At 48.9% G+C, this 27,125-nt stretch overlaps 1 protein-coding gene across 17 annotated transcripts in view; it reads left to right on the forward strand.

Moving 5' to 3' along the window:
- Positions 1–27,125, forward strand: part of tcf7l2 (transcription factor 7 like 2) — a 63,290-nt gene that overhangs the window by 21,559 nt on the left and 14,606 nt on the right. For 15 of the 17 annotated variants that reach the window (XM_076050648.1, XM_076050636.1, XM_076050637.1 and 12 more), the window contains 3 exons: positions 20,894–21,026; positions 24,376–24,478; positions 25,563–25,649. In XM_076050648.1, the coding sequence (XP_075906763.1) occupies positions 20,894–21,026; positions 24,376–24,478; positions 25,563–25,649 (323 nt within the window). Of the gene's footprint in view, positions 1–9,933; positions 10,236–11,252; positions 11,625–20,893; positions 21,027–24,375; positions 24,479–25,562; positions 25,650–27,125 lie in introns of those variants that run through there. The other 2 variants (XM_076050652.1, XM_076050651.1) reach the window with 2 other exon arrangements.

Here is a 27,125-nt window from a genome sequence, read left to right on the forward strand (position 1 = left end):
GACCGAGACTGAACCCCCGCCCCTGGTCAAGGTCACCGCAGCCTGGTTCAAGGGCATTGTCTTCACGGCGGTGGGTGGAAAACGTTCCTCCTTCACCCAAAGGGGGTTTGCTTCATTAGCGGCCCGGACGCCGCCGGAGCTGCTGCTGCTAGTTAGCCGCTTAGCCGGTTTAGCGTCAATTCCTTTTATTTATTTTTTTTCCACTCATTGAAAGTCCATTTCTTTGTTTCGCGCCGCAAGAACACGATTGGTGGTTACAAGCCGTAATTGCACCTGCCGTCTCTGCCTTTAGTATCTTTTTTCCCCCCCATAACTTCACAAACAACATTATTTTTTCCGTCCTTTGTTGAAGCCGTCTAATTGGTTAATGGCGTCGAGAGTAGCATCCATTCAGCACGCGCGCGCACACGCACGGACACACACACACACACACACTTCGCTTCTCTCTCTTCGCCCGCCCGCGGGGAAAACAAAACCAAAACAATCTCTGTCATCTGCATCAAAATAATTACAGAGAGAAAAACGCACCATTTGAGTGCCTCCACGGCGATCTAATCTGAGGCCTCGGCTATGATGGGGGGGCGGGGGGAGGGTGATGATGATGACGATGATGATGATGATGATGAAGAATTCCCCACCGTCTAATGGAACTGATCGCCGCTGCGTCTCTTCCAGCCGTATCGCCGCGCCGCCTCCTTCCCATCCGCCAACCAGCCGCAGCAGAAAGTAGGCCCATATAATTCTGTTTTTCTTAGTTGGATTTTGATTGACCTGTTTCCACTCGGCTCACTGATTCCACCCCCCGCTCCCTTATCCCCCCCCTCCTGAGGTCACGGCGCCAGTGACCCGGCAGTGTATTGGTTACAGCCCTGTTGCTTTAACCCCTTGCGCTTCAATCTTAGCCCCCCCCCCCCCCCCCCCCCCCCCCCCCCCCCCTCCCCTCCTCTTTTCTCCTTTTTTTTCGCCGGGAGGCAAAGCGAGGCATCCGAAATCTGATTATCCTCCATTATAAAGAGCGATATTTTCATCCCCGCCGCTTCTCGGCACGGCATCAGAGCCGGCAAAGGCGGCGCGGTGCCGGGAAGACGGCCGCTGGCTGACAGATCGTAGATACCGGACACGTCGCTTGTTTGGACGTTTGTGTCTTTCGTGACATGGAATTAAAGACGGGCGAGCAAATAAAAAAAAGCGGGCGAACAACGTCAAAAGATCAGAAATCAATGGGCCGGAGGAACGCGATCGGCCCCCGTCGAGACGTAACTCAAGCACGAGGAAGCCGCCCGGCGTTTGGATGCTGTCGGCGGAAAAAAAAACCCCACAGCTCTTTTACTTAAAGGTTACGGCCTTACGGGGGCCGATCGGGTTACACGCCGCCCGGTGGAGGGAGGCCGGCGAGTCGCCAGAGTTGAGGCTCTTTCGCGTTTTGACGTGACGGTTTGTGTTTCACTTTTTGACGCGGCCGCGACGTGAAGCCGTGGCAGGAAGTGATCAATGAGACTGGAGGTTGAAACTGGAGTGAGGAGAGGGGGGGGGGGGGGGGGATCATCAAATACAATGATGACATAAAAAAAGGCGCAAATTTTTTTTGAAATTGGCAGAATATTTTATGTATTTAGAAATTTCATTTTAATTTTTTTCCTTTCTCAAAAATTGTACGCATTGTAGAAGAATATAAATATTTTTTAATACCCGATGGATAAATTCCATATTTTCTAAGAATTACATATATGAATAAAGAACCCCAATGTGCAATTGTTTTCGTTGCAATTATGAATTTGACTATATTTCTTAAAGCATAAATTCAATTAACGTTACATTTTTAAGACATCATCTCAAGATGACCGACGTATTGAAATTATATTTTCAACGGAAAACTCTGTGTGTATATTGACTGGGTTAAATCTTCAAAAAAATACTTTAATTTGTGCTTGATAAATGTCAACATAGAAAATAATTGGACGTTTTCCCCATTATTATTATTATCATTATTATTGTTGTAATCATTATTATTATTTCCTCAATCTGACATTCACTACTGAAAGAAAAAAAAAAAAAAAAAGATTTACGTGACAGACACATTGTTGTGTATTTTTGATGAACCCGCGGGTCACCGTCGGGCCGCGTTATCGCGCCCCGCTAAAAGATTGGTCGCCTCCCTTCACAGAATGATTGTTACGGGCTGTGGCCGGCTTTACAATATAGGGTTTCGACTTCTGTGGGAGTTGTGATCTATTCTAATGAGAAAAAGAAAATGTAGGCCCACAATGCTTTGTGTCATTCACTGCGGCCGAGAGATAGACGGCGGATTTTGAAAAAAAAAAAAAGAAAAAGAAAAGAAAGGGAGGCGGGGGAAAAACAATTTCTGGACATTTCTCGGAGATAAATTTAATTTCTTTGCTATTTGGAGGTCCTCTTTGAAAGCGCAATTGTAATGAACACATTCAAAACCGGAGAATAGATTTACCCCCGGCTTCAAATAAGCCGGCGTTATCGGCCTCCGTCATTCGCTCCTTCCCATTTTCGAGTCGCTAATTGATGTTTTTGATGTCGGCGAGAAAATTGAAGAAAATGTCATATGTGAACCGGCGCGGAAGTTAATAAGATTGACTTCGTCGACTGAATCCACAATGAGGCGGCGGAGAGGCGTGTAATGGGGGACCGCTGCGAATTCGCCCGTCCATCTGCCGAGGGATGAAATGGACACCTCGCAGGAGGAGGAAGAGGAGGAGGAGGAGGAGGAGGAGGAGGAGGAGCGGCCGAGAGCAGGTCGGTCGATACGGCGGTGGGGAAGGAACATTTGGGACGGACCCCTCCGCCCCCCCGAAAAGAGAAGGGGGAAGAGGGGTGGAAAAATAAACCCCAAAAAGAAACAGGGCGAAATCCCAGTTTGTCCCCGCTGTTCTTGTGGGTCGGGCTCGGAGGGGGGGGGGGTTTGTTTGGCCGCTGATTGGACTGCAGCAACACAAGCAGCTGTTTTTCCACAGGCTCCTTCTCGCCGGGCCGACAATGCTCATTCTTAATGCCGCTTTGAGTCTGAAAAGCCGCTCGGCTTTAAGGAGGTTAGATTAAGTCGCGGCTAAAAGATGCACCGATAACCGTTGGGGTCATTGCATATGCTTGGCCAATGTGTAACGGAGCCTGAACGTAAATCCCCTTAAAGAAAAGCGGGACGGAGGCGCCACCGGGGCGGCGCCATCTTGAGCCATTTATCGAGCGGCGAGCCGCACTTCAGCCGCCGCAAAATTATTTGTTCGCCACTTTACGAATGAATCCTCGCCTATTATTAATTGGGGGGAAAAAAAAATCCACACACGCACCATCAAAATATGGTCGAATGTTTTGTTTCTTAATGATTTTTTTGACCATTTTTTGCTTCATTCTTTTTTGTTCGAGCGAGGTGCGACCAGGTTTTTACATTTTTTTAAAATTATTATTATTTTTTTTTAGCGCTTTTTAATTGGGCCGCAGATTAACCGCGTTTGCTTCAGCGCTCCTGATTATTTTCGCGGGCCGAGCTAAAACCCCTAATGCGGCCAGAACCCCAAAGCGCTCTTCTTTTTGAAGACGCCAAAAGAAAAAAAAAAAGAAAAAGTGGCCTCTGCTCGCCGCCCGGCCCTCCGAGAATGGCGGATAAGGGACATTATTCTCAGAATAGGCAATTAATTCCGCTGGCAACGATCGGTTAGCGCTTCTTCCCCCCCAAGCGCCCCCCCCCCCCCCCCCCACGCCCTGCTTCCCCCCCCGCCCTCCGTCCGAACGCCCTCCTCTCACCGCTCGCCATTTGAAATGCTAACACAATGAAATATTTTTTCTATTGGTCGGTGTCCCTCGGCTAAGCCGCCGCCGCGGGCAAAGAATTCCATCGACTGATGAGACCACAGGCGCGCCCGATAAAAAGGTTAACTGTACGTGACACGCACTCCGAGTGGCCGACCGCCGCCACCTTCAACTCTCCTGTTCCGTAACTTTTATTTGACTTTTTTATTGTTGGCCCAGGCTGCCTGCCCAGCGTTCGTCCGTCCGTCAGCTTTTTGTCGCTGCGAACCGACGGGGGGGGAAAACAAGGGGGAAGAAAAAAAATATGAGGGTAACGTTTGTTTTTTCCTCCGTTCCCCTTTTCTCGTAAAGCCATTTCCTTGGTGTTGTGTTTTTTTGTTTGTTTCTTTTTTTTGATTGCTGCTCCTCATCCTTCCAACGAGCGACATTTCACGGTGCGAGTTGTCATTGTCTGCTGATTATTCGCGAGCTTTTTTTCCACCAAGAGAAAATGAGCCGTAATCAAAAGCGATGCTTTTCAGACGGCAACCGGGGCCGCCGGTTTCATCCGCGAAATTTGCCGTTCGCGGCGCCGCGGTCGGGGGAAGTCGTTCGCCAGACGGCTGGAGGATCTCACGTCGAGGAAACAAAATTGATTAAAGCAAAATAGTAATCATCGCACTTCTTGCTTTTTCGTGATTTTCAACATTTTTTTTAAATTTTTTTTTTTAGGTTTGTTCCTTTTTAAATTTGGCACCAAAAACGATTTTTATTTGTTTTGTTTATTGTTTTTTGCCCCCCGCCTTCCATATTTTCATTTTCTCCTGCTGCAGTTTTGAATCCTCCGGCCTCCTCCGGCCGTTTTCTTTTTTTTTATTTTTTCCCCCACCTGGAGGCGCCAGGGAAGGTGTTGGCTGCCAGAGAGTGGGAGGAGAATCCCGGGCCTGGGTTTTAAATTATTAGCAAAGAAAAAGACGTACAGGCGACGGAGGATAGCATGGCTGCTGCAGTGCTCTCTCTCTCTCTCTCTCTCTCTCTCTCTCTCTCTCTCTCTCTCTCTCTCTCTCTCTCTCTCTCTCTCTCACACACACACACACACACAGACGTGCACGGTGCAGGCAGCGGTGCGAGGACCGAGGCAGGTGGCTCCCCGTGGCTGCAGCTTCATGACAACATGCCATTAGAAATGTGGGGCCTGTTGATCAATCCAGCCGACATGACAGCTCCGCCGCCAGGCCTCGCCTCTCAAAGAGCCGCCGCCGCCACCACCGCCGCTCCCTCTCCCGTTTCTCCACACTAATTGGTGAAGGTTTCTCTTATATATGCTCGTGGCACGGGGCTCTTTTTTTTTTTCTTCCCTCCTCCACCGCTGCCTCCTCCTCCTTCTCCTCCTCTTCCCCTTTTTTCTCCCTCTTTTTTTTTTGCTTTTTTTGCTTCTTTGCTCCTCGACTCCTGCCACCCGTTTCTCTCCCCCCTTTTCCCCTCCCTCTCTATTTATGCGTTGGTGCTCGTGTGTGTGTGTGTGTGTGTGTGTGTGTGTGTGTGTGTGTGTAAAAATGTATTTTTTTCTTCCTCTCCTTGTTTTCCATTTTAACATTGTCACATTGGAAGCGATAACTTTGGCTGATATATCGCGAGCGGGTTGACTAAAGGGATTTGTGCGCCGCGGGCGCCGTTCGTTCTCTACCCCCCCCCCCCCCACACACACACACACACACACACACACCGCTCCTTTTCTCTTTTTCTTTTTTTCGCGGGACTGTTGGAGTTGGGATTTGACATTGACTCTAGGCAGTGTTGTGCATCGGCACCAGATATACAATGAAGATCATTCTGGAGGAGGAGGAGGAGGAGGAGGAGGAGGAGGAGGAGGTGGTGGTGGAATATTTAATAAAGTGCTGTCAGGTGGGACGAGGCAGAGCGGCGCCCTTTGATGCCGCCGCGTTTTTAATTGCGCGCTTTATTTTGACGATTTTGGAGGGAAGGTTGCTTAAAAAAAAAAAAAAAAAAAGGGACAGAATAAATTAAATAAATAAAACAAAATAAAAAAGAAGCGATTCATAATTGAGTGACACTGTGTCATTTACGTTGAAGCTCTGTTCCTTTTTTATTTGCTCGGTTGCGTTTTTTTTTTTTGCCTTTTTCTTTTTCCGCAGCTGTGCATCAGAAGGTGTGTTTGCCTTTATTTGATTTGTGCCGTAATCCCTCTCTTTGTCATCAAACAGAATTATGTTGCAAAATGTCAAAACAATTGTCAGGAAATGGGCTGAACGCAGCAGCGCCGCCGCCGCTGACTTGTCACGGGGCCGCATGGCGTTCCGATTCCGCCGCCGTGCATCACTCCTAAATGCCACCCACACTCCACCCCCCCCCCCCCACACACACACACGCACACACACACACACACACACACACACACACACCCGCTGCTCCCCGCTAAATAAATAAATGGAGGGAGGGGGGGGAGAGGGGGAAGATAAGCACGGCATTAAATGTTGAACTGTCTCGCATTTGTCATCTGCTTTACCCCTCTTAATTAAACAGATGCAGCTTAGCCCTGGCACTCCAAGTCAACACACACACACACACACACACACACCCGGCTGCGAGCGCTGGAGCCTGAGTGCAAACACCGTCCCTGCCGATGATTAATTTGGCCGTTAATATTTATTTTGCTCCGTCCCGCTAAGTTAGCGGCTCAGCGGAGGACGGAGCCCAGCTTCCTCCCTCGCTGCCTCGTCCCCTCCCCGCAAAAACTGAAGCGGAAATGATGGAGTTTGTTTTGTTTTCTCTTCCCCTCCCCTCCCCGCTTCTTTTCCTTTTCCCTTTTCTTTCTTCCTCTTGTCTTTTTTTTTTAATCTTCCCCTCCGGTTTGTCCGATAATGGCTTTAACTGGCGGAGGGACGTGTTTCCGTGGCCCTGCCTGTGTTTTGTGTCTGCTCCTCTCTGTTGAAGGGGATGATGCGGTGGTGGCGCATGTGGGAAACATTAACTACTACCTCCACCCAGTGGCACAAAGTGAAAAAAAAAGGAGAGAGGGAGGGAGAGCGAGAGAAAGGCAGGCAGGCAGGTGTGATTGGCAGCGCATAGCATTTAATGTAGAGGGAAGAGTTGCCTTAAGCAAAGAGGGGGTGGAGGGAGGGGGCGTGGAGGGGGGTGTAGTCCACACGCACACACACACACACTCACACAGACACACAATAGCAGCGCTATCTCCCAGCATGCATTGTCTCTCTCATCGCCGACCTTATTACATGGCGTATTTGGCATGAAGGATCCTCCGTCTTATCAGCGGCGGATTTAAATGCCAGAATACGTTTTTGCATCGGAGCTGTTTGCAACAACAACACATTGCAGCCTCTTTTTTTCTTTTTTTTTTTTTACCCCTTTTGTGTGTCGGCGTGCTGGGTTCTGTTGTCGTTGTCGTCGTCGCTTTTTTCCGGAGCGAATCTCGAATGCGTTTTGCTCCCTGAAAAGCAGGAGTGAGGCCGCCGTGGTGCGTGACTGGGCTCTGGGTGGCGTGCAGGGCCGGGCCAGGGGAGCCGGGCCTCGGGAGCCGGGCCTCGGGGAGCCGGGGAAGATTGGGGGTGCTGGTTGTGAAGCGTCCCTCTCCAGATCCGGGGAGCGGCGCGACGGATCAAAGTGGCCTTTTTTTTTTCTTCTTTTTTTTTTTTTTTTTACGCGGCTGCCGCGAACCGACTTTGAAGTGGCCGAGTCACCTACAGCACTCACCTCATCAAGTTCACTGCTGTCTTAATAGCAGATCAATAAGTTTCAAAGTCGGGGAGTTAATTTGATAGCGGCACTGATTTGATCACGCTGGGCCTCGGAGCTGCCGTCTCCCCCGTCTCCCCCGTCTCCCCCGTCTCCCCCGTCTCCCCTCCTCACCTCCGCTGGACCCGTTCGAGGCTCTCGGCTCAAATTAAGACGCGACGGGATTCTGCGTTCGCTCCCAGTTTTTTTTCCCCTCTCTCTCCCTCCCTCTCTCTCTCTTTTTCAGTGTGCAAACACAATCGGCATCCCAACAATTAAAGCATCATCTGATTAATTAAAGTGTATTTTACGGCATCCCGTTGAGGTTGTTTGAATATTTAAAAAACCCTTCACAATACAGAGCTGCCCTTTAATTTTCACTCCACTTTCTTCCTAATTTTCCAAAATTTGCAACAGAATTATATTAGTTGTCCAAAAATTTTCCTGAGTGAGAGAAAATTCTTATAATGATCTTATAATTTTGGGGGGGAAAATCTACCTGTGCTTTATAATTGTATGATATTTCTGTTTTCTGTCGAATTAAATCAAATCAAATAAACAGTTGAGAACCCATTAAAAATAAATTAAAATTAAAATACAAATTTCTACATTTCAATTGAAATCAGATTGGATTTGCAGCCGTGCAAATGAGGGCACCTCTTTTGTGAAATTAGTTTATAGCCGGAGACATTTTAAGCTTTTTAAAATATGAATTTAAATGCAGACAATAAAATAAAGAAAATCCCGGAGTGGCGGGTCGCCGTCGGGAGGGCGGAGCGCTTTTCTTTATCGCCGCCGCCGTTCATTCTTCACAAAAACTTAGCGCCATCTGTGCCGGGTTCGGCGGCACCGGCGAGGCCCGGATCGGCACCGGCAGAACAAAAGCCCAATTTAGAATGTTCATCTAAGGGTTGCTAATGGTATTAGGGAGCCGGCAGGGTGGTCGGCAGGGCACAGCGTGACCCCGGTGCTCTCGTCCGGCCGGCCGGCCGGCCGCCGGCGCTTCTGCTGCTGCCCCACATCTGCCCCGTGTTTTCTTTTTCCCCGCGACCCGCAACCTGCTGTTGTTTTATTTCACTCCTCGAGACGTCTCGAGAAGAAAACGCTGGTAAATCTGACCTAAATATGATTTCTTCTCTTTTTTTTTTGGCGTTTGGGCATTCAAGAAATCGTTTTATAAAAGGGACGGAGAAATCTGATAAATTGTGGAGAAAAAGGTGAAAAATGCTTCACTTGAATGACTCGTTCTGTTAAATTATGCCGGCAAATGAATAAGGAAGTCTGGGCTTCCTAAGGAAAGGATAAAATGTGCATAACCAGAAAAGGTTGGATGAGAGAAGAAGAAGGCATTTCATCTTCTCCATTCATACATTTATTTAGTTACACAGAAATGTTTGGCATGGTAAAAATCTTGCATCTTTTTTTTTTTAAACAGAATTAACTGAAAAAATGTATATTGATATTAAATAATAATATTAAAAAAAAAATGAAAATGTTTGCTGGAGGTTTGGGCAAATTGTGCGTTGAGCCGTGTTTGATGGAGGCGTTGCTGGTGAGGCTCTTTGCTGCGGTGTGTTTGTGGCGCGTTGCGCTGCGGCTCAGTGCAGCCAAGTGCGGTGCGGAGCTCCGGGATGCAGCGGCTGCTCTGATGGAGGAGGCAGCCTGTGTGGTCCTCACAGCTCCGCTGGGCTCTGCCGAGAGCGCCGGAGGTCCGGGGGCTTCTCCTTCTTCTTCTTCTCCTTCTTCTTTTTTCTTTCTTTCTTTTTTTTATTAGACCGACGTTTCATCTTAAATATCGTGGCATCTTTGTTCTCGGTGCAGCATTTTTTTTTATTTCATCTTAATTTTTAGAGTTCTTCTCAGAAGGTTAGAAATTAAATATATCAAATTAAGATCTTGTAAAAAAAAAAAAAAAAAAGAATTGGAATAAAAGGAAATGAAGGAGAATAGATTCATTCATCAAAAGAAAAAAAACAGCGGTTCTTGGATTGAACTGAAATCTGCCAGTCGTAATTTGGGATTTTAAATCTTTAATAAAATGGTAAATTTTCTCTCTTTCTTTAAATCATTTTTTTTTATATCCCGCTCCTCTTTTTGTACAAGGCTCTCGCCGTTCTCCGCCACCAAATCTGGCTTCATTAAAAGTGTATTAATCTGGCCTCGTCTCGTGGGAGGTACCTTAAGATGATGCTGTGTCTTTTTCTTTAAATTGTTGGAGGGGAGGAAAAAAAAAAAAAATCCTCCAGATTTGGTCCCTGTCAGTCAGAAATAATTGTGTGCTTAATCTTGTCCCTGATGGATGACTTGGAGTTCAGCAATGGGCCAGCTCCAATGACAAATACAATATTAATATTCATTAACTGCTTTGACAATGCTAATTTTGATGCAGTAGTAAAGGGCCTTCCAAAGTTAGCGGCCAAAGCATCAGAGCTGAGCAAGGTGGCAAGATAATTTGTGCTGCTTTGCTGCGCTGGAGGCTTTTAAAGTCTTAAGCAGGGGGAGAAAAAGGCAAGGTAGCACAAACAAAATAAAAGAGAAAAGGGAAAAAGTTCAGACGCATTGGAAACCAGGACTGTGGAAGTAATACGATCAAGAGGCGGCTGCAAATATTTGACACCTCCGATGCTGCGGCTTTGAGCGCCACTCATTTTTTTTCTTTTTCTTTTCTTTTTTTTCACTTAAACAAAAAAAACCAAACCTTGGACAAAAAAGAGGAGCACAACATGGTAAGTCAGCGCATTTCTCCATATTTTTTTTTTTTTACCTCCGTTTTAATCGTTTTGATCTTTTCAATTATTGCCATTTGAAGATCAATAGTGCTCTTTTTTCCTCGCTGCGGTTGAAAGCCTCACAGCGGTGGTGTTGCTGGATGCTCCGATCGCGGCTTTAAGAGTGGGCTTCCTCCCTCCGAGCCACCAGTCGGCCGGCGTGAATTTTTTTCTCCGGTGCCAGAGCTCTGCTGCCGCCGCTGCCACGTAGGGCTCGGATCCATTTATTGGTATTTTTGTTGTTGTTTCTTTTTTCCTTCTGGTTGTTGTTTTGTGTGCGGCTAGCGCGGGTTTGACTCGGGAGGTCCGGGGGGCTTCAGAGGCTCCAGGCAGAGGAGAGTTTTGCTGCTTGTTTTTTTAAAAAAAAAAAAAAAATTCTAAAATCATCAGCACTGCAATCCGGGGTTGATTTTTTGCCGTTAAATGTCTTTTGTCAGGCAGGTGTTTTATCATGATTGTGATGATTTCTTGCATGATAAAAAAAACCAAAACCAAAAAAGAGCAGCGCGGCCGTCGCCGGGCAGGACGGCCGGGTCGACGGTCCCTCTGCCCCCGATCGGAACGCCGTCTTTCCCTCCCCCCAGTTGCCTTTTTCTCTCCCCTTTTCCTGGCTCCCACTCTCTCCCCCGCCACACTCTCCCTGGTCCCGGCCGTTTGTGTTTGTGATTTTGCGTTTAATGTGGTGTGACTGGCGGTGAAAGGAGCGGTGGCTAGTTTTGGGGGGATTAATGACATGACGAGAGACACCCCGCTGCTTGAGTTTAGCCAAGTTAGGGCAACTCCTATAGACGCCACTCCAGCGACCTTTATGCGCGGCGAGCGGCGCGGTGAAAGCCTCCCTTCTGTTTTCCCTTCTTCTTCTTCTCCTCTTTTTTTTGTTGTTGTTCTTTCAACTTATCAAAAGAAAGAAAGAGATGGACACAAAAGGAGCTGGTTGTGACGGGGGGGTTATATGAAGATGGGAGAAAGAGGGAGTCCCGGTCAGATGTGGAGGAGAGCACCGCCGCTGCCTCCTGTTTGAATGCAGTGAGCGGCGCCCAGAGAGAGGGAAGCTGCCGCCCGCCACTGCCGCCCGCCGCTCGCCGCCGCCGACCCGCTCCAGGACCCCCAGAGTCGGGCCGAGTCCCGGCCGAACCCGGGGCTCCTCCGGCCAAAACTCTCCTCTTATCGGCTGAAGCCATCGGGCACGAGCGAGGGGGGCTGCCGTCGACGAGGTGCTGCCCCCCAGTGGATTAGTGGCTGACATGGTGGTGGGAGTCTGCTTGGAGTCTGAGCGCTGCCACGAGTGCCAGCATGCTTGTTTCAACCAGGAGCCGAGCAGCATCACTAATACAGCTCTTTTAAATGGTAAGACTTTTCTACCTTTTAATTGCGGCCGCCGCCGCCGCTCGCCGCCGCCTCATTTGGACGCGCGTCTCCCGCCTCGCCGGGGTTTAGCCGCGGCTATTTTTCCTCTCTTCGCGGGGCTCCGTTTGGCCATTTATAACACTTATGTTGCTAAGTGACAGATTGACAATTTGGATAATGAAAGGCGCCGTTTGATTGCTTTGTCCTGACAGGCTGACAGCGGCTGCGCTGCGCCGGGACTTCACGCTGGATGTGATGGCTCGTTGCTTTTTTGGTGTGTTTTTGTTTTCTGTCGTCCGTATTAACTCACAATTATATTTAATCTCACTTGTAAGTGGCATTGTTGTTTCTCGTGCGTGGAGAGGCAAATTGAACTGCTCTTTGTTTTTGCGTGTTGTGATTGAAGTGATTTCCATGGCGTGTTTTATCTGCCTTATTGCCTTTAAATCGCAGTTGATTTTTATTTTTATTTTTTTTTAGAAACCCAGATTTTATTTTGACAGTTAAACTTATTTTTCTAGAACACCTGTTTACTGATTTTCAAATCAAATGCCTTATTTTTTGTTCAAAACTGGCCTAATAATTATTTTAGTGCTGAAGGAGGTAAAAACAATATGTATAAAAAATGAAAATCTGACTTTGAAGTTCAACTTTCTTTTTTTTCCTCTTTGCCTTTTTCTTGCATTATTCAGACTAATGGCTGCCCGAGCGGCCGGCAGAGGGCTGGAAGGTCATGGGATGTTGTGTTTGCTCGTGTTGTGAAAGTTTTTATCCTTCCATTCATATTTCCCCCCCCTACCCCCTTCACTTTTGAGTCTCGTGCGAGTCACTCTCACAGTTGGAGAGCTCCGCTCCATTTCTTTTTTTTTCCTCTCTCTCTCTCTCTCTCTCTCTCTCTCTCTCTCCCTCTCCCTCCACCGCCACCCCCCTCCCCCCCACTGCGCTCTCGTGTTGTTGCATTGATGCCATTGTGGCCGCTGGGTGATTGGGGTGATTGGGAGCTGTCCATCACTGGCCGGCGAGCTGGCAGTTTACTTAAGAGAGCGCACGTGGGACAAAAGGAGGGATGGCAGGAGTGTGGCGGGCCGGCTGAATGGAGGGAGGGAAGCCAATTAGCCGGCGCCTTGTCGGGGCTCTTTTACTTGTCAGGCTGGAGCCCCGGCGCTATTGTCCCAGCTGTGTAAAGGACATTCCCAGGGCTTTGTTTTGCCGCCGAGGGCCTCGGGACTGCCTGCTGCAGGCCGGAGGGGAAGGGCAGCGTCCCGCCACCACCAGAGGAAAGTTTCTTTTTTTTTTTTTTTTTTAATGAAAAAAAGACAGAAAAAAGGGAATAAAGGACAGAAAAAAGGAGCAACCGTTTTAGGAAAGAAAAGTCTCATTTGATTCTGTTGCCAACTTTTCAAATACCTTCATACAGCTTTGAAAAATTAATGATTCTTTCATGAGCTCATTTTTGTTTTAATACCTTTTTTATTCTTTTACCCATTCTATTTTATTTTAATCCCCCTGCAAATGAGATTATTCCTCTCCTTTCCATTTGCTTATTATTATTATTAATATTATTATTATTATCGGACTGTATTGAATATATTGTATATATTTATGAAGTGTGGCCGTGCAAAGATGGGCAGCGGGGGGTAAAAAAAAAGAAAAAAGAAAGTCCATAAATATTTAATCTGTCGTGGTCGTTAGTGGGGCTCTTTTTTTTTCCAGAGGTCATGAAAGCAAATTAAAGGCTGACAAGTCTCGTTATTTCGCGGAGCGTAATCGTAGAAATGATCCTCGCATTTAGAGACAGTTTATTCTGTTATGAAAAATTTAATTTCTCTCTTCTTCTTTTTTTTGGTAATTTTAATATTAGCAGTAAATATTCATGTAACCTGAGGTGGTTTTAACAGTCGGCCAATTAGGGTTATTTTTTTTTTTCTGTGTTTCTCCCGCCTCTGGTTTCACTTTTAGTTCTGATTGTAAAAATGTTTCACCTTTGCTACATTATTCACCTGGGGGAAAATCCTCTTCCTTCAGCCATTTAAATAACAATAATGATAATTGTAATAATAATAATAATCATTATTATTATTATTCTTTGTAATATGTCAACAAATGCAAAAAATATATATGTGTGTTTAATCATCTGCTCTAATTGATCTTCTCTTAGATCAATTAAAAAAAAAGCACGGTGACAATTAGTTTCATTGTTGCGGCCGATACAATATTGTTGCAGCCCCCCCACACTCCCACCACCCTCCTCCTCTCTCCCCTCCACACTTCCCTGCAACGTGCACGGTTTTGCACAGCGAGCCGAGCCACCTCTGGAATTTGCCTGTTGAGAGAAGCGGCTGCGACGGCGGCAGCGGCAGCGTGCTGCTTTTCGTTTGACTTTGCCGCTCGGAACGGTCGGCCGTGTGAAGGTGAAATAGTTGCAGGCGGAAAGAAAGAAAGAAAGAAAGAAAGAAAGGAGAATGGGGAGAAGAGACGAGGCGGGGGAGGGTGAGGGTGAGGGGAGGGAGGCACGGGGGGGGGGTTCAGGCCTTGTTCACATGAACCTTGAATGGAGTCGAGGTTGGTGGGGGAGGAGGGGGGGGCGGGGGCGGGTTTGTTTTCTACTCAGGTATTGTTTAGAGGAAAAAGAAGTGTGGCGAAAGGTGTGTGTCCCAAACACCTCCAGAGCTCTGTGTGTGTGTGTGTGTGCGTGTGTGTGTGTGTGTGAGACAAGCCGACTGTCAGCGGCATCACAAGGATAAAGTGACTGTTGGCCGCACTTTGCTGCGCCTGCCCTCCCTTTGTGCATGTGTGTGTGTGTGTGTGTGCGTGCGTGTGTGCGTGCTCGCTGTTGTTGTGTTTGCTGTTGTTGTTGCTGCTGCTGCTGCCGCTGTTGTGTCTTGTTCCTCTCCTTCCCTTTCTCCATCGCTCCCTCGCTCTCCTGCTCCTGCTCCTCTTTGTCTCCATTCTCTCGCCTCGCTTTTCACCTTGTAGCCAAAGCTGCTTTTCAAGCTGCCAGTTCGTCTCTGGGCATCCTGGAGGCACAGCAGAGCCCACACACACACACACGCACGCACACACACACACTAGCAGCATATACACAGACCGATCGTGCAGCAGGGATTTGGTGGTAATACTGGATTTTTGTGTGTGCATGTGAGTGTACATATATATATGCATGTGTATATATACATATATATATATATATATGTATGTATATATATATATATATATGTATATATATATATATATGTATATATATATATACATATATATATATATATATATATATATGTATGTATATATATATATATATATATATTTATATATATATATATATATATATATATATATATATATATATGTGTATATATGTGTGTATATATATATGTATATGTATGTATACATGCATGTATATATCTAGTTATGTTTTGGTTTTTTTTTTCATTATTGAGTATTGCTTGTAGGGAGACGACTGCCATCCTGAAAATTTCTCCTCAACTCTCGGCCTCCTCACGTTTTTTTCTTTTGTTTGTTCTTCTTGTCCCCGGCATCAAAACTTTGGCTGAGGAGGAAGACGAGGAGACCACAGGGGTGTGTGTGTGTGTGTGTGTGTGTGTGTGTGTGTGTGTGCGTGTGTGTGTGTGTGTGTAACCGAAACCAGGCCTCGAACCAGCAACCTGGTGTCGACACGGCCGGAGTCAGAGACCATCTGAAGTCAAAGTGCGGTGGGTCAGTCAGCTGCAGCAGCAGCAGGTGCACAGAGACGGCGAAAAAATTTAAAACCGGAAAATAAGAGAAAACTTTGGCGATGCGCTCGCAAAAACGGCGGCCGGAGAAGCCGACGAGGCAGACAAACAGACAAAGGAGGAGGAGACGTGAAGCAGAGGGGGCGGAGTCACGACCCGGTGCACTTAAGCTCCAGCCGGCCCAGGCCGCAGGGGGTGGAGCCCCGGTGGGCAGTGTGGGGGTGAAGGGGGAGATGCTGCCACCTCCAGCTGAGCGGCTGGCTGAGCAAGGCAGCAGCTTCCTGCTTCCTGCTTCCTGCTTCCACTCTGACAGGTTGCTGCTGCTGTGGAAGTGCGAGGGGGGATGGTGGGGTGTGTGTGTGTGTGTGTGTGTGTGTGTGTGTGTGTGTGTGTGTGTGTGTGTGTGTGTGTGTGTGTGTGTGTGTGTGTGTGTGTGTGTGTGTGGCAGGTTTGGGAGGAGGGTTGTTGGTGTGGAGACAGACAGAGAGAGAGAGTGGTGGTCGTTTCCCCTTTTAATTCCTGCATTTCCGTCACGCCGAGTCCATGCCAGTGCCAATTTACGCACACATACATGCAGATTGATTTGATAAAAAAAAAAGATAATAATAAACAATGTTTTGTTTTGTTTTCTTTCCCGTCACCTCCAGACGAGCCTTATTGGCTCAACAGAACGTCGGTGAGACGCCTCATGTCCTCACCCCGTGACGCCTAAAAGAAAAACTAAGATTTCAACAAGCTCACACTTTAACTCCTGAGCCCCCCCGACTCCTCTCCTCTCCCCCCCCCCCCCCCCCCTCCACTTTTTTTTTCTCCCCTTTTTCCCGTCGACGCCGGCGTCCCATTCAGGCTCCTAATTGCTCGTCTTTCAGCCGGAATTCTGAGGGGGCTGATTGCATTTCAAAAGCACCTCCAGTGTGTCTGACTCTTGGCTTCACCTCCTCAGGCGAGGCCCTCGCTCGGCCTCAGGTGCCGCCAGAAGCTCCAGCGGCTGTTTACACGAGAGAAAGTCACGTGCGTCTTAAGAGGAGATTTGTCTTCCCGCTTCCACCAAAACACCCACTTACCTCCTTCCTGCTGTTTTGCGTTTTGCACGCCGGGTTTTGAACGTTTTGAGTGAGGGGTGGGAGGAGGTGAGAACCGGAACTCGTCCTCCTCCATCATTCCATTTGATGTGCCGACTATCAAAGATAAGAGGCGGTGAAAAAAAAGAAGGGAAAACTTGTAAATGGCGACGAGCAACCGGAGCGGCGGCTCTGACCCACTTCGTGTTTTTGCTCCGGTGTCGCGATCAAGCTGCCGACTCATCGCGGCAGCAGAGTGAACAGATGAAGTTTTGAACGGGGTGTGTGAGCGCGGAGGGTGTGCAGCCAGGAGGGGGCGCCGCGTGCCTCCCTCAATCCAATCAGTCGATGCCCGGAGTTGACGTGTGTGTGGCTGAAGCGTGTCAGCGTCCTGGTGACCTTCCCAGCAAATCGCCCCCTGTGGGCCACTTGCACGCTCGGCGAGAGCCCCCCCCCCCCCCCCCCCCCCCCCGGGGGGGAAGGGGGGCTCTTTCTCTCAGCCTTTTTTTTTTCTTCCCTTCCTTTCTGTTTGCTCTGGAATTTGGGGGGCCTGAGCGGACCTCCATCCATCAACCCCTCACCCCACCTCCACCCGGTCGCAGCCTCGCTGCAGCTCATTAGTGGCCCCGCAAGCTGTTGTGACAACTCATCATATCATGACACAAAGTGAGGGTGGGAGACCCCCCCGACGCCCCCCGCTGGGCCCTGCCAGGTCACCACCTTTACATTTAGGCCTTCAATTGGCCCCTGTCAGGTGCCACCGGCCGGAAATGCAGGGCCAACAGCTTTTTCCTGTCCGGCCCCCTCGCCTCCCTCACCTCCTCCCTCGCCTGCCCATTGCCTCCTCCCTCCCCTCCCTCCGTCCTCTTGTTGCTGTCTCATCTCTTCCCCTCTCTTCTTCCCCCATGCAAACGTCCCTCCCCTCCTCTAGTTTAACCGTCCCACTTCCCACAGCCGTACGCAGACATTTCAGCAAAGAGCGCCGCAGCTCCTTTATTAATTAACTTGGTTTTGTGTGTATGTGTGTCTAAATTGGAGGCCACTTAAAAAAAAATACACAGAATTTGAAAGTGTATATACTCATTTTCCTTTGAGTGTGCAGGCCTCACAGCTGGAAGTGAGAAAAAAAATGTATGCATATAAATACTGTATATATTTATAGAATTGGACAATGGAGCGGAATAAATCAAGCCGAGACAACATTAGCCACAATGACCGCTGGCGGTGGCTGTGGTCGTTTGTGTTTGTGTGTCTGCCGTCTTGAAGTAGCTGCAGCTCTTCACAGCGCCGGCCTTCCACAGCGAGTCGGCGCCGTGTGTGTCCTGGATGAGGGAAGAGTCGGTGCGCCGCTCATTGATGTGTGGCACAAGAGTTCTGCTCTGAGATTCTCTCTTTTTTTGCTGCAGGGTCTTTTGAATGCAAACATCTTTCTCTGTAACATATATATATATATATTTATATATATATATATATATATATATATATATATATATATATATATATATATATATATATATATGTATATATATAGTCTCTTTCATGCATTGCTTGAAAATTGAAAATCTTCCATATTTGTCGGTAGTGATGACGGATGGAGGGAGGGAGGGAGGGAGGGAGGGAGGGATGCAGGTCAGCGGGGAAGCCTGGCCAGGAAATATTCTTTCTTTTCCCCGATGGCTTTTTGTGCAGCATTAAGCCTCTCAAGTCGCCCAGAGTCCTGGTGTTGTATCGTCTCACTGTCAGCCCAGCCCAGCCCAGCCCAGCCCAGCCCAGCTCAGCTCAGGCAGGGGGAACCCTCGCCTTCCTTCAGCAACCACCAGCTATAAGTCAGCGGTAGGCTGTGATTGGTCGGTGATGCCGACGTAAACAGGCAGGAAACAACACACTGGGCTCTTATTTGACTGAAGGCTGTGGGTCGCTGTCTTGTGTTATCATCTTCTTCTTCTTCTTCTTCTTAAAAGTCGGTTTTGTCTTAATTGCTACTCTGAACCTTCCAAATATGGGATCAACTTCTTACTTGTCCCCCCCCCCCCCAAAAAAAAAAAAAGACTGAACAGCAGCTCATCACGTTGCCCCCTTTGCTGCCGCCGCCGCCGCCGGGGTTTATGGGTAAAGACGACTCAACAGCGTCTGACTGCCATTCAAACCCACTGGCCTCTGGCCCCCTTCCCCTCTATTCCTGTCACCCCCCCCCCCCACACACACACACACACACACACACACACACACACACACCCTCTCCAACACCCGCTGTCAAAATGTGGACCCAGTGGATGGGTGTTCCCAACTGGCCCCTCAGTGGCCCCGGGGTTCCTGGACAAAGGAACTCATTTAAATGGCCTTTTTTTCCTCCTCTCCTCCTCACAGGAGGACTGAAGAATCAGCGACATTCTTTCACATCATTTAGACAAGGGGGCAAAAGGGGGGAGGAGCCGGGGGGAGGGGGGAGAGTGATGTGGTCCCGGGCCGTCCCGTCTTCCGTCCTCGTCATCCTTGCTGCTGCTGCTGCTGCTGCTGCTGCTGCTGCTGCTGCTGCTGTTGTTGTTGTTGTTGTTTCCCTCCAACTTTGTTCTGGTTCCTCTGCTGGATGTGCAGCAGCAGCTCTGGAGATGTGGAGCTGCGCTGGTTGACGACGGGGAGGTTTACGCTGCTTTTTAATGAATCCCATGAATCCACCTACCGCCTCCCTGCCGACATACACACACACACACACACACACACACACACACAGAGCCAGCCCCTTCTCTTCTTCTCTGCTCTATAGCCTTTTCAGCTCAGGGCTGTGAATGAGTCCCAAGAGTCCCTCTGCCTCCCTGGAGTTCTGCTGGGGTTCATTAATCTTTCATTGGGACCACGGCAATGGGGAATCCCCCCCCCACCCCCCAACTCCAACCCGCCTTCTCCTTTTTCTTTTTTTTTTTTTAACTCTGCCACTGCAGAACCCGAGGGCTCTCTAGATGGCCCAGGTTTGTACCTTGGTCGTACATATGGATGATTTTAATGTATTTCAAGGGCAGCTCGCTCAACTTTTCACTTTTTACTTTAAACTTTCAAGGCCCTGACTTCCACCCGACGGATACCTGCTGTGGCCAAGTTGCCAAAGGGCAGGAGCACGTCTGCGTAGCTCGGTGCCACCCTAACCTTCTGAAGCGTTCAGTTTAGGCCGACGTGGATGCGTTAACGCCTTCTAGTGGTCGACATCTCTCCCCCTCTGTGAAACCCCGGGCAGCGGCTGTCTGGATCAGAAAATGGGTGAAACTTCATTGTGGGTGGACTTTCCTCTAAAGCTCATTGTTGAGCCAGGACAGATCTTAGTATCCCGGTGTCGCCACCAAACATCACCAAAGACCTTCCTCACAGTGTGTTTGTTTTTCTGCTTGTGACCATTAAAGAGACACTAATGAGACGAAAGCATGTACACACACACACACACACACACACACACACACACACACACACACAGTGCCAATATATCGTCCATGTTATGATAAGCCTGATTAGTGCTGCCTCTTGCACTGCTGAGGGCAGGATAAGGATGTGTGGCTAAAGAGGCGAGAGTGAGAGCGGCCTCCTCCTCCTCCTCCCCCTGCAGTCTAATCTACAGCAGGGCTCTAATCTGGTTATCTCATGGATGGGGGGAACCGTGTGTGTGTGTGTGTGTGTGTGTGTGTGTGTGTGTGTGTGTGTGTGTGTGTGTGTGTGTGCGCGCGCCTTATGAGAGAGGCTGAGCTCTGCTTCACATTGGGGCCCTCGGCAGCAGCACCCCTCACCCACCCCCCAAACTCCACTGTAATCTTTGGGTAATTGAAAACACACAGACATGCACACACACACACACACACACACACACACACACACACACACACACACACACGCTAAAAAAAAAAAAAAAAAAAGACGGGTTCCTGCACCACTTTGACGCACTGAGAGAAGATTACGTAGCTAAAACTAATTTGGCAAAAAAAATGCAGAAATGGATTTGCAGCCCCGCCTCCTCTCGGGCGCTAACGCTTCCATTACAATGCGAGCCAAAAACCCGGCACGGACGGGGACCCCCGGGGGGGTGCAGGAGATGGGGGAGAGCGCCTCGCTCTCCGACTGCCGCTGCTAATGAGTGTGGATTTACACGGGCTGCCTTGATTTTCGCGGTTTACACATGATCGATTACTGGGCTGCAAGTGTGGTTAAGAGGGGGGCCTCATCACACATCAGGCCCAAATGTGAACTGGCAACCCCCAAAGCCACTTATATTGTGTTAGTGAATTCCAGGGTGACACCGCAGAAGTGGTTTTAATTACAAAACCACACTGTTTTCGCTGTGGCTCCGAGGTTTGGCACCTCCAGAGTACCCAGAATTCAATAGCTCCTCTCTGCCCAGAGCCTCCAGAGCGGGAGCCCAAAAAATCCCCAAGACCCAATATTAATATTGTTGTTTTTCTCTCTCTCTCTCCTCTGTCTGTTCCTCTCTTCCTCTCAGTCTAATAAGGTTCCAGTGGTACAGCACCCTCACCATGTGCACCCTCTCACGCCTCTGATCACCTACAGCAATGAGCACTTCACACCGGGGAACCCCCCACCTCACCTACAAACAGACGTGGATCCCAAAACAGGTAAGAAAAAATATTAAGAGTAAAAGTTTGTTTACCTTTTTTTTTAATTTTTATTATTATTAATAAAAAAAACAAAAAAAACAATCACATGACTCCATCCTTAAAAAGCAGGTGACAGAAATTGCCAAATGTGTTTCAAAAGGCGCGCGGGTGAAACTTGTGAACGCGGCGTTTAGAGAAAAAAGAAAAGAAAAGAAAAACGGAGCTGAAGCAGCAACGGAAGCAGCGCTCAGATAAGGCACGTCAAGCCTTTGCACTGATGGGTGTGTAAATGTTTTATTATGCCTCCGCCGCCGCCGCCACCACCGGCTTCGGCGCACACACTCAGCGGCGTGTTTGTCTCCGTGGCGTCTGTCTGTCTGCAGACACAGCCTTGTAAAAACAGATCAAGATTAAAACGCAATCCAAATCCCGTGTTTCCGGAACAGGTGTTCCCGCAAAAAGCCGACTCTGGCGCTTTACGTAAGCAGCCTGCTTTGTGACAGGGAAGCGACTGTATAAGATGGCGATGAAGAGGATGATGATGATGCGTTTCCTATCTATTTGCCTGTTATACAACACAAGCGGGGGCTTGTTTATGAGAATGTTAGCGGCAGAGCGAGACTCTTGTCTCCTCCTGTGTCACGGATCAGTTTGGCTGGACGGCGAAGAACAGGACGACGACAGCAAAAATAAATCAACTAAATAATAAAGCACTGCGTGGTGAAACGTACAATTCGGCAACAAAAGTTCCCTCGTGATGTGTTTGCCACGGCTCTGGAAAAAAAATAAGCTAACTGTTTTTGGAGGTCATGGCAACAAAATAAAAGAGGAAGGAGTTCTTAAAGGGACAGTTCGCCCACAGTTGACATTTCCTCTGTTAATCCACATCCAGCTTCACACTTAAAGGTAAAGCACGCTAAGCACACAGCATTCACGGCAGTAACGTGTTTTTTACGAAAGAGGATTAGGGCCACAAGAAGAGAAAAAAATACGACAGGAAGGAGATTTTTATTTTGAGATGTTGTGATGAAATTTCGTGAATAAGGTGGATGTAAAAAAAAAAAAAAAGAAGAAAACTGTGCCTTTCTGGTGGATATCCTCCACAACGGGAGCGAGTAATGAGCGCTGGCATTCTGCCTCTCCATCAGCCACTCGGCAGACCTCCCTTTCTTTTTTTTTTGAAGATAATTTTCATTTCTGCAAACATTTTGACCCACCACTTGATTTTTCCGTGAACTATCACTCAGCTCGTCCTCTTCAGGTTAATGCACTCTCAGCTGGATGAGTCATTTCCGTGCTCTCCCCCTCCCGCCAGTCAGTGTTTTAGGTAATAGCGCTGCTTGATGATGATGATGACGACGATGATGATGATGATGATGATGGACTTTACAAAGGGGGAATAATGTGGCAGCTGCTGTTTAATGTAGTGCTTAATGGGGCTGCCTAATTGGGCTCAGTGTTTAATTAATTAATGAGCTATATTAGGTCTTCAGCGCTGGGTGGTTGGTTGGGAGGGAAATGTGGGGAGGCACCTCCCCCCCCCCCCCCCCCCACTTTTTTTTTTTTTAAGAGACTTTGTCTTTGTTGGAACGTTGTTAACGGAGTGGAGGGTCCCCCCCCCCGCTCGGAGAGACACACACACACACACACATTGTCGGCTCGCTGTGAGAGAATTCATCTCAAAGTCACTTCCTGGATAACCTGGATGAGCCGCCGCAGGCTTTGGGTGGAAGCGCTAAAACGGGCCAAATTCCGCTGCTGGCAGACGGATCGGACGCCAAATCAGCCGTCTTGGCGTGAAAAAACAGCTGTGTGCTCATCAGCTGAACAGCCCCCCCGCCACGGTCCCTGGTCTATGGAGTGTGCGCACGTGCCAGAGCACGTCGCCGCCACCACCACCACCACCGTTTCAAGTTTTCCAGAAAGTTATTTTTACAGCCGCTCGTGTGCGAGACCCTTTCATGGCGTCTCTGCCGCTCCGCCTGTCAGCTGTCACTGAGGCAGGGGGCGTGGGGGGTGGGGGGTGGGGGGGGTCCTCCAATCGGACGTCTTTGTCACCGTCTACCGTGGTGCGTCACTGCTTTTTTACCGTTGGGCGAAGGAGGCCGGCGAGATAGATCCCATTTCAAGCCGATTCCTGTGCGAGATTTGGCGGCGTGGAGATGGCGCGAGGAGCAGACGGAGAAAAGGTGAAACCCTGAGTAGGATCCACCTTCTTCTGCTCCACGTGCAAATGAAACTGGACTGACATACACACTGTACATTGCTCTCCGTTAGTGTTGTAGTCGAGGTCGCACCGACCGAGACCAAGACGTTGTCAAGACTGGAGAGTATCAAGATTGAGACCAAGACTTTATATATCAAAGAAAAGTAACAACAAAACAGAAAAAAATGACCAGTATCTTCATTAAACTTAAGTTTGCTCCTAAATCCAACAGCAACATCTCTTTTCAGCAATGTGTCTTTTAATCGTTGTCTTTAACATTTTGCTGCTTTGCCAAATATTTGAACCATTTTCAAAAAAACAACTTTGCTACATAAAATTAGAAAATAAATGAACTGGGAATGATTGGCTGTGTCACAAACAGAGCTTTTTCTCTTCTCCTCTTTTCTGTTATTATCGTGTCTTTACAATGTGGGCTGAGTTTTGACCAGTCTGGATCAAAAATCCCCAGTCCGTCCAGTCCAAGACCGAAACAAGACCCAGTAAAAATGCCTCTGAGTACAGTTGTCACTCGCTGATGGGCCTTTAAACGGCCGCCGCCGTTCTTTTTTAAAAAAACAAAACAAAAAAAGCTCGCAGTTTCAGCTCCATCCCCGCGGATGGAACTCGCCATAGTGGCGCATCACAACCGGAATCAACCTGCGGGCTGGCCGCCGACCGCCCGCCGCATTAGCCGCTCTGTGATCGTGCGAGCGCGGCTTTAATCAATCGTCGTGTTTTGTTAGCTTCTAAACCCTCCGTCATTTTGTATCATTAGAGCGGAATCGCGAGACAAACGCGACGCGGTGTTGTGTTGGTGTTTCCTCCTCACCTCTCTCCCCTCTGCCTCTTCCGACACACTGCGCCGCCGCCGCCGCCTCAAAGGCCTTTGATCAGGAAGTGTGATTTAGCACTGTGTACATGTGAGCAACGCGCCCCTCCCCCTCTCCCCCCTCTCCCTCCCCCCACCTGCACTCCTGTGATGTCTGCCCCATTCAGATGTGAAAAACTCAACAAAGAACAAATTCAGCGCTAACAAAGATTTGTTTTTGTCTCCCTCTCTCTCCCTCTCCCTCTCCCTCCCTCCCTCCCCCTCTCTGTCATCATCCCGTCCGTCCACCTCCTCCCTGTTTCCTGTCATCCTCCTTTTTTCCCCCACTGCAGGAATTCCGAGGCCTCCGCATCCCCCAGATATTTCTCCTTATTACCCGCTGTCACCTGGCACGGTCGGCCAGATCCCCCATCCGCTAGGATGGTTAGTACCACAGTAAGTCAAACCTCTTTTATTACCATTATTATTATCATCCTATTATCATTGCTATTATTGGCCCTTCCACTGTTTTACACTGGCGGCTGGCGTTGCGGCGGCTGGCGTTGCGACAGCTGGCGACGCCCACCTGTTGTGATGATTAAAGGGATTGTCGAGCCGTCACGGAGAACAAACTGCACTTGTTACCTGTGCGTGTGCGTCTGCTGCAGGACCGTCTTCCTTTCCAGAGAGAATAAAGAAATACAATAAGAATCAAACATGGAAAAGGCGTCGCTGCCGTTTCGGCTCTTTTTTTTTTTCTTTTTTTTTTGTCTTATAAAAGTCAAAATTGGGGGGTCGAACTTTTCAAGCCCCCCCCCCCCCCCCCAATCCTCTCTTCCCCCCTCCCCCAGCCCGCCACTCTGCGCCCGTAGACTGTTTAGCATTTCCTCCGTTTGGTCCAATTAGAGCAATGAACTGCGACCGCCTATATTTTACCCACAATCCCGCACGGGCTCCCTCCCCTGGTAACTCTTGTCAACACTTGTTAATATGACAAAAGGCTACAAATTAAGCTCTGTTAATTTAATGTTTTCTCACCGCGATCTAAATACCGCGAGAGGCCCTGAGCCGCAGCCGTGGCGCCCTTTGATTTGCCGCACTTTATTTTTGGTATAAATTTACATTCATTATTGTTTGTCTTTGAATGTGTAGACCTCAATTAGCGTGATGGCTCCATTAAAGGGACCCGCGCTTCGTCTTTAATTATCACAACAAAACACCTAGTTCCAGCTCGGGGAGGGGGGGGGGAGGGAACGGGGGCCCCGCTCAGTCGACACAGAGCGAAGGGTTATGAAATTTAATTAGCCACCGCTATCAAGATTTGTGGCATTCAAATTGTTCAGAGCCCCCCCGCCCCCGCTCCCCTCCCCCTTTGATCTGCGCTCTGCAATCCCCCAGATTTTTGTCCTGATCAAATGAGAATAAAGAGGCCAGCGGTGGGGGGGTGAGCGGAGGGAGGGGGGGGGGAGACGCCAGGCGCTACCTTCCTCTCTTCCTTTACCTTTACGCCTTTCTTCTTCTCTTTTCCCGCCCGTCACAGGCAAGGTCAACCTGTTTATCCAATCACAACAGGGGGCTTTAGACACCCCTACCCAACTGCGCTCACTGTCAACGCATCCATGTCAAGGTGAGTCGAGCCCCTTGGAACTTCGACACGCGCACGCATGCACACGCACCTTCACGCCTGCATACCAAGACATCATCATCCCAAACAGCAACACCCCCCCCCCCCCAGCCCCCACCCTCTCCTCCTCACCCATCCCTGTGTTCAAAAGGCCAATCCTCCAGTGATGGAGGCGGGAGGGGGAGGGGGGGGGGGCACACACGCTCTCAAATATTAATTATATTTATCATTTTCTAATGAGGCCCCCAAAGAGCGTTTACCCCTTGCCGCATGTCAGCCAGATCTGAGACGATGATGAGCCACAAGTTTTTTTGTTTTTTTTTTAGCATGGATAAACAAACAGGGCCGCCAGTCAACGCTTTAGCTTTAGCCTTTAGCTTCTCTGGCGTCGCCCGCTGAGGGTCCAGCTGTATGACTCACCCAATGGGAAGTAGAAGGGAGGGTTTGGATGAGATGGTGGGGCGGAGGGGGTGCACTGGTGTGTATATGTTACCATCTTGTATACACGCATTTGTGTTTGTCAAACCAGCGGCTCCTTTGAGGGACTTTCATGTCCTCGGTGCTGGCGAGAGGCTCTCAAGAATTAAATTTAAATGAGTAAAAGCCTGATTTCGCCAAATAGCAACTGGGCTCAAAAAACAAACAGGCTCCACCTCCTGTTCTCTGCGTGCGCCTGCAGCAGGGGGACTCTGGGACTGGCCTGGTTTCGAGTCTCCAGGCTTCAGTCTAATTAAAGTCTGATTGGACAAGTGGCTCCTGAGGGTGGCGTATTTAGAGCTGTCTGACATTGATGGATCATGTAGATGCAGGAAGGGAGGAGTCGTGAGGAGGAATAACATTTTTCTGTGTGTGTGTGTGTGTGTGTGTGTGTGTGTGTGTGTGCATGTCACCCCACCACCACCCCGCCCCCACCCCCGAGGGGAATAATGGATAACAAGCTGAGTCTGTAACTTTGCCCAGATGGTCCAGTTCTGCGTTTACTGGCAGGCTGCGCTCTTAAATTTTAAAGGACTTTTCCATTAAGGCGGGCAGGTGGATGAGTCCCTCTCCCAAACAACCCCCCCCAACCCCCCCCCCCCCCCCCCCCCACCCCCCACCTCCACTTCCAGGGTCACATCTCAGGTACACGGTCGCATTTCCTGTCCGAGAACTGAGCCCCGCCCCCAGAGCCCCGCCAGCATCCACTCTGTTGCCTGCATCCAAACACAAACCAAGGCCGACCGAGGCCAGGCAGCGCTCGTTGCCTTGGTTACAGCCTGTTGTTTGGTGGCGGCGGTGGTTCAAGGGGATCGTGGCAATGCAACTCGCAACCCCAAAACGGTGAAATGCAACGAGGCGGAAAAAAAGTCATTTATTTTACCGCCAAACACGAAATCATTTTTAAATAAAAGACTTCTTCAAGTCCGCTTCCGACCCGCTGGGGTGAAATCAGGATGGGTGTCAGACAACAGGTCGGCCCCGGCCGGCGCTGGCAGCAGC

This window comes from Nelusetta ayraudi, unplaced genomic scaffold (genome assembly GCF_046127955.1).
Source record: "Nelusetta ayraudi isolate G7.1 ecotype Tasmania unplaced genomic scaffold, CSIRO-AGI_Nayr_v1 ptg000128l, whole genome shotgun sequence".
Lineage (NCBI taxonomy): Eukaryota > Metazoa > Chordata > Actinopteri > Tetraodontiformes > Monacanthidae > Nelusetta > Nelusetta ayraudi.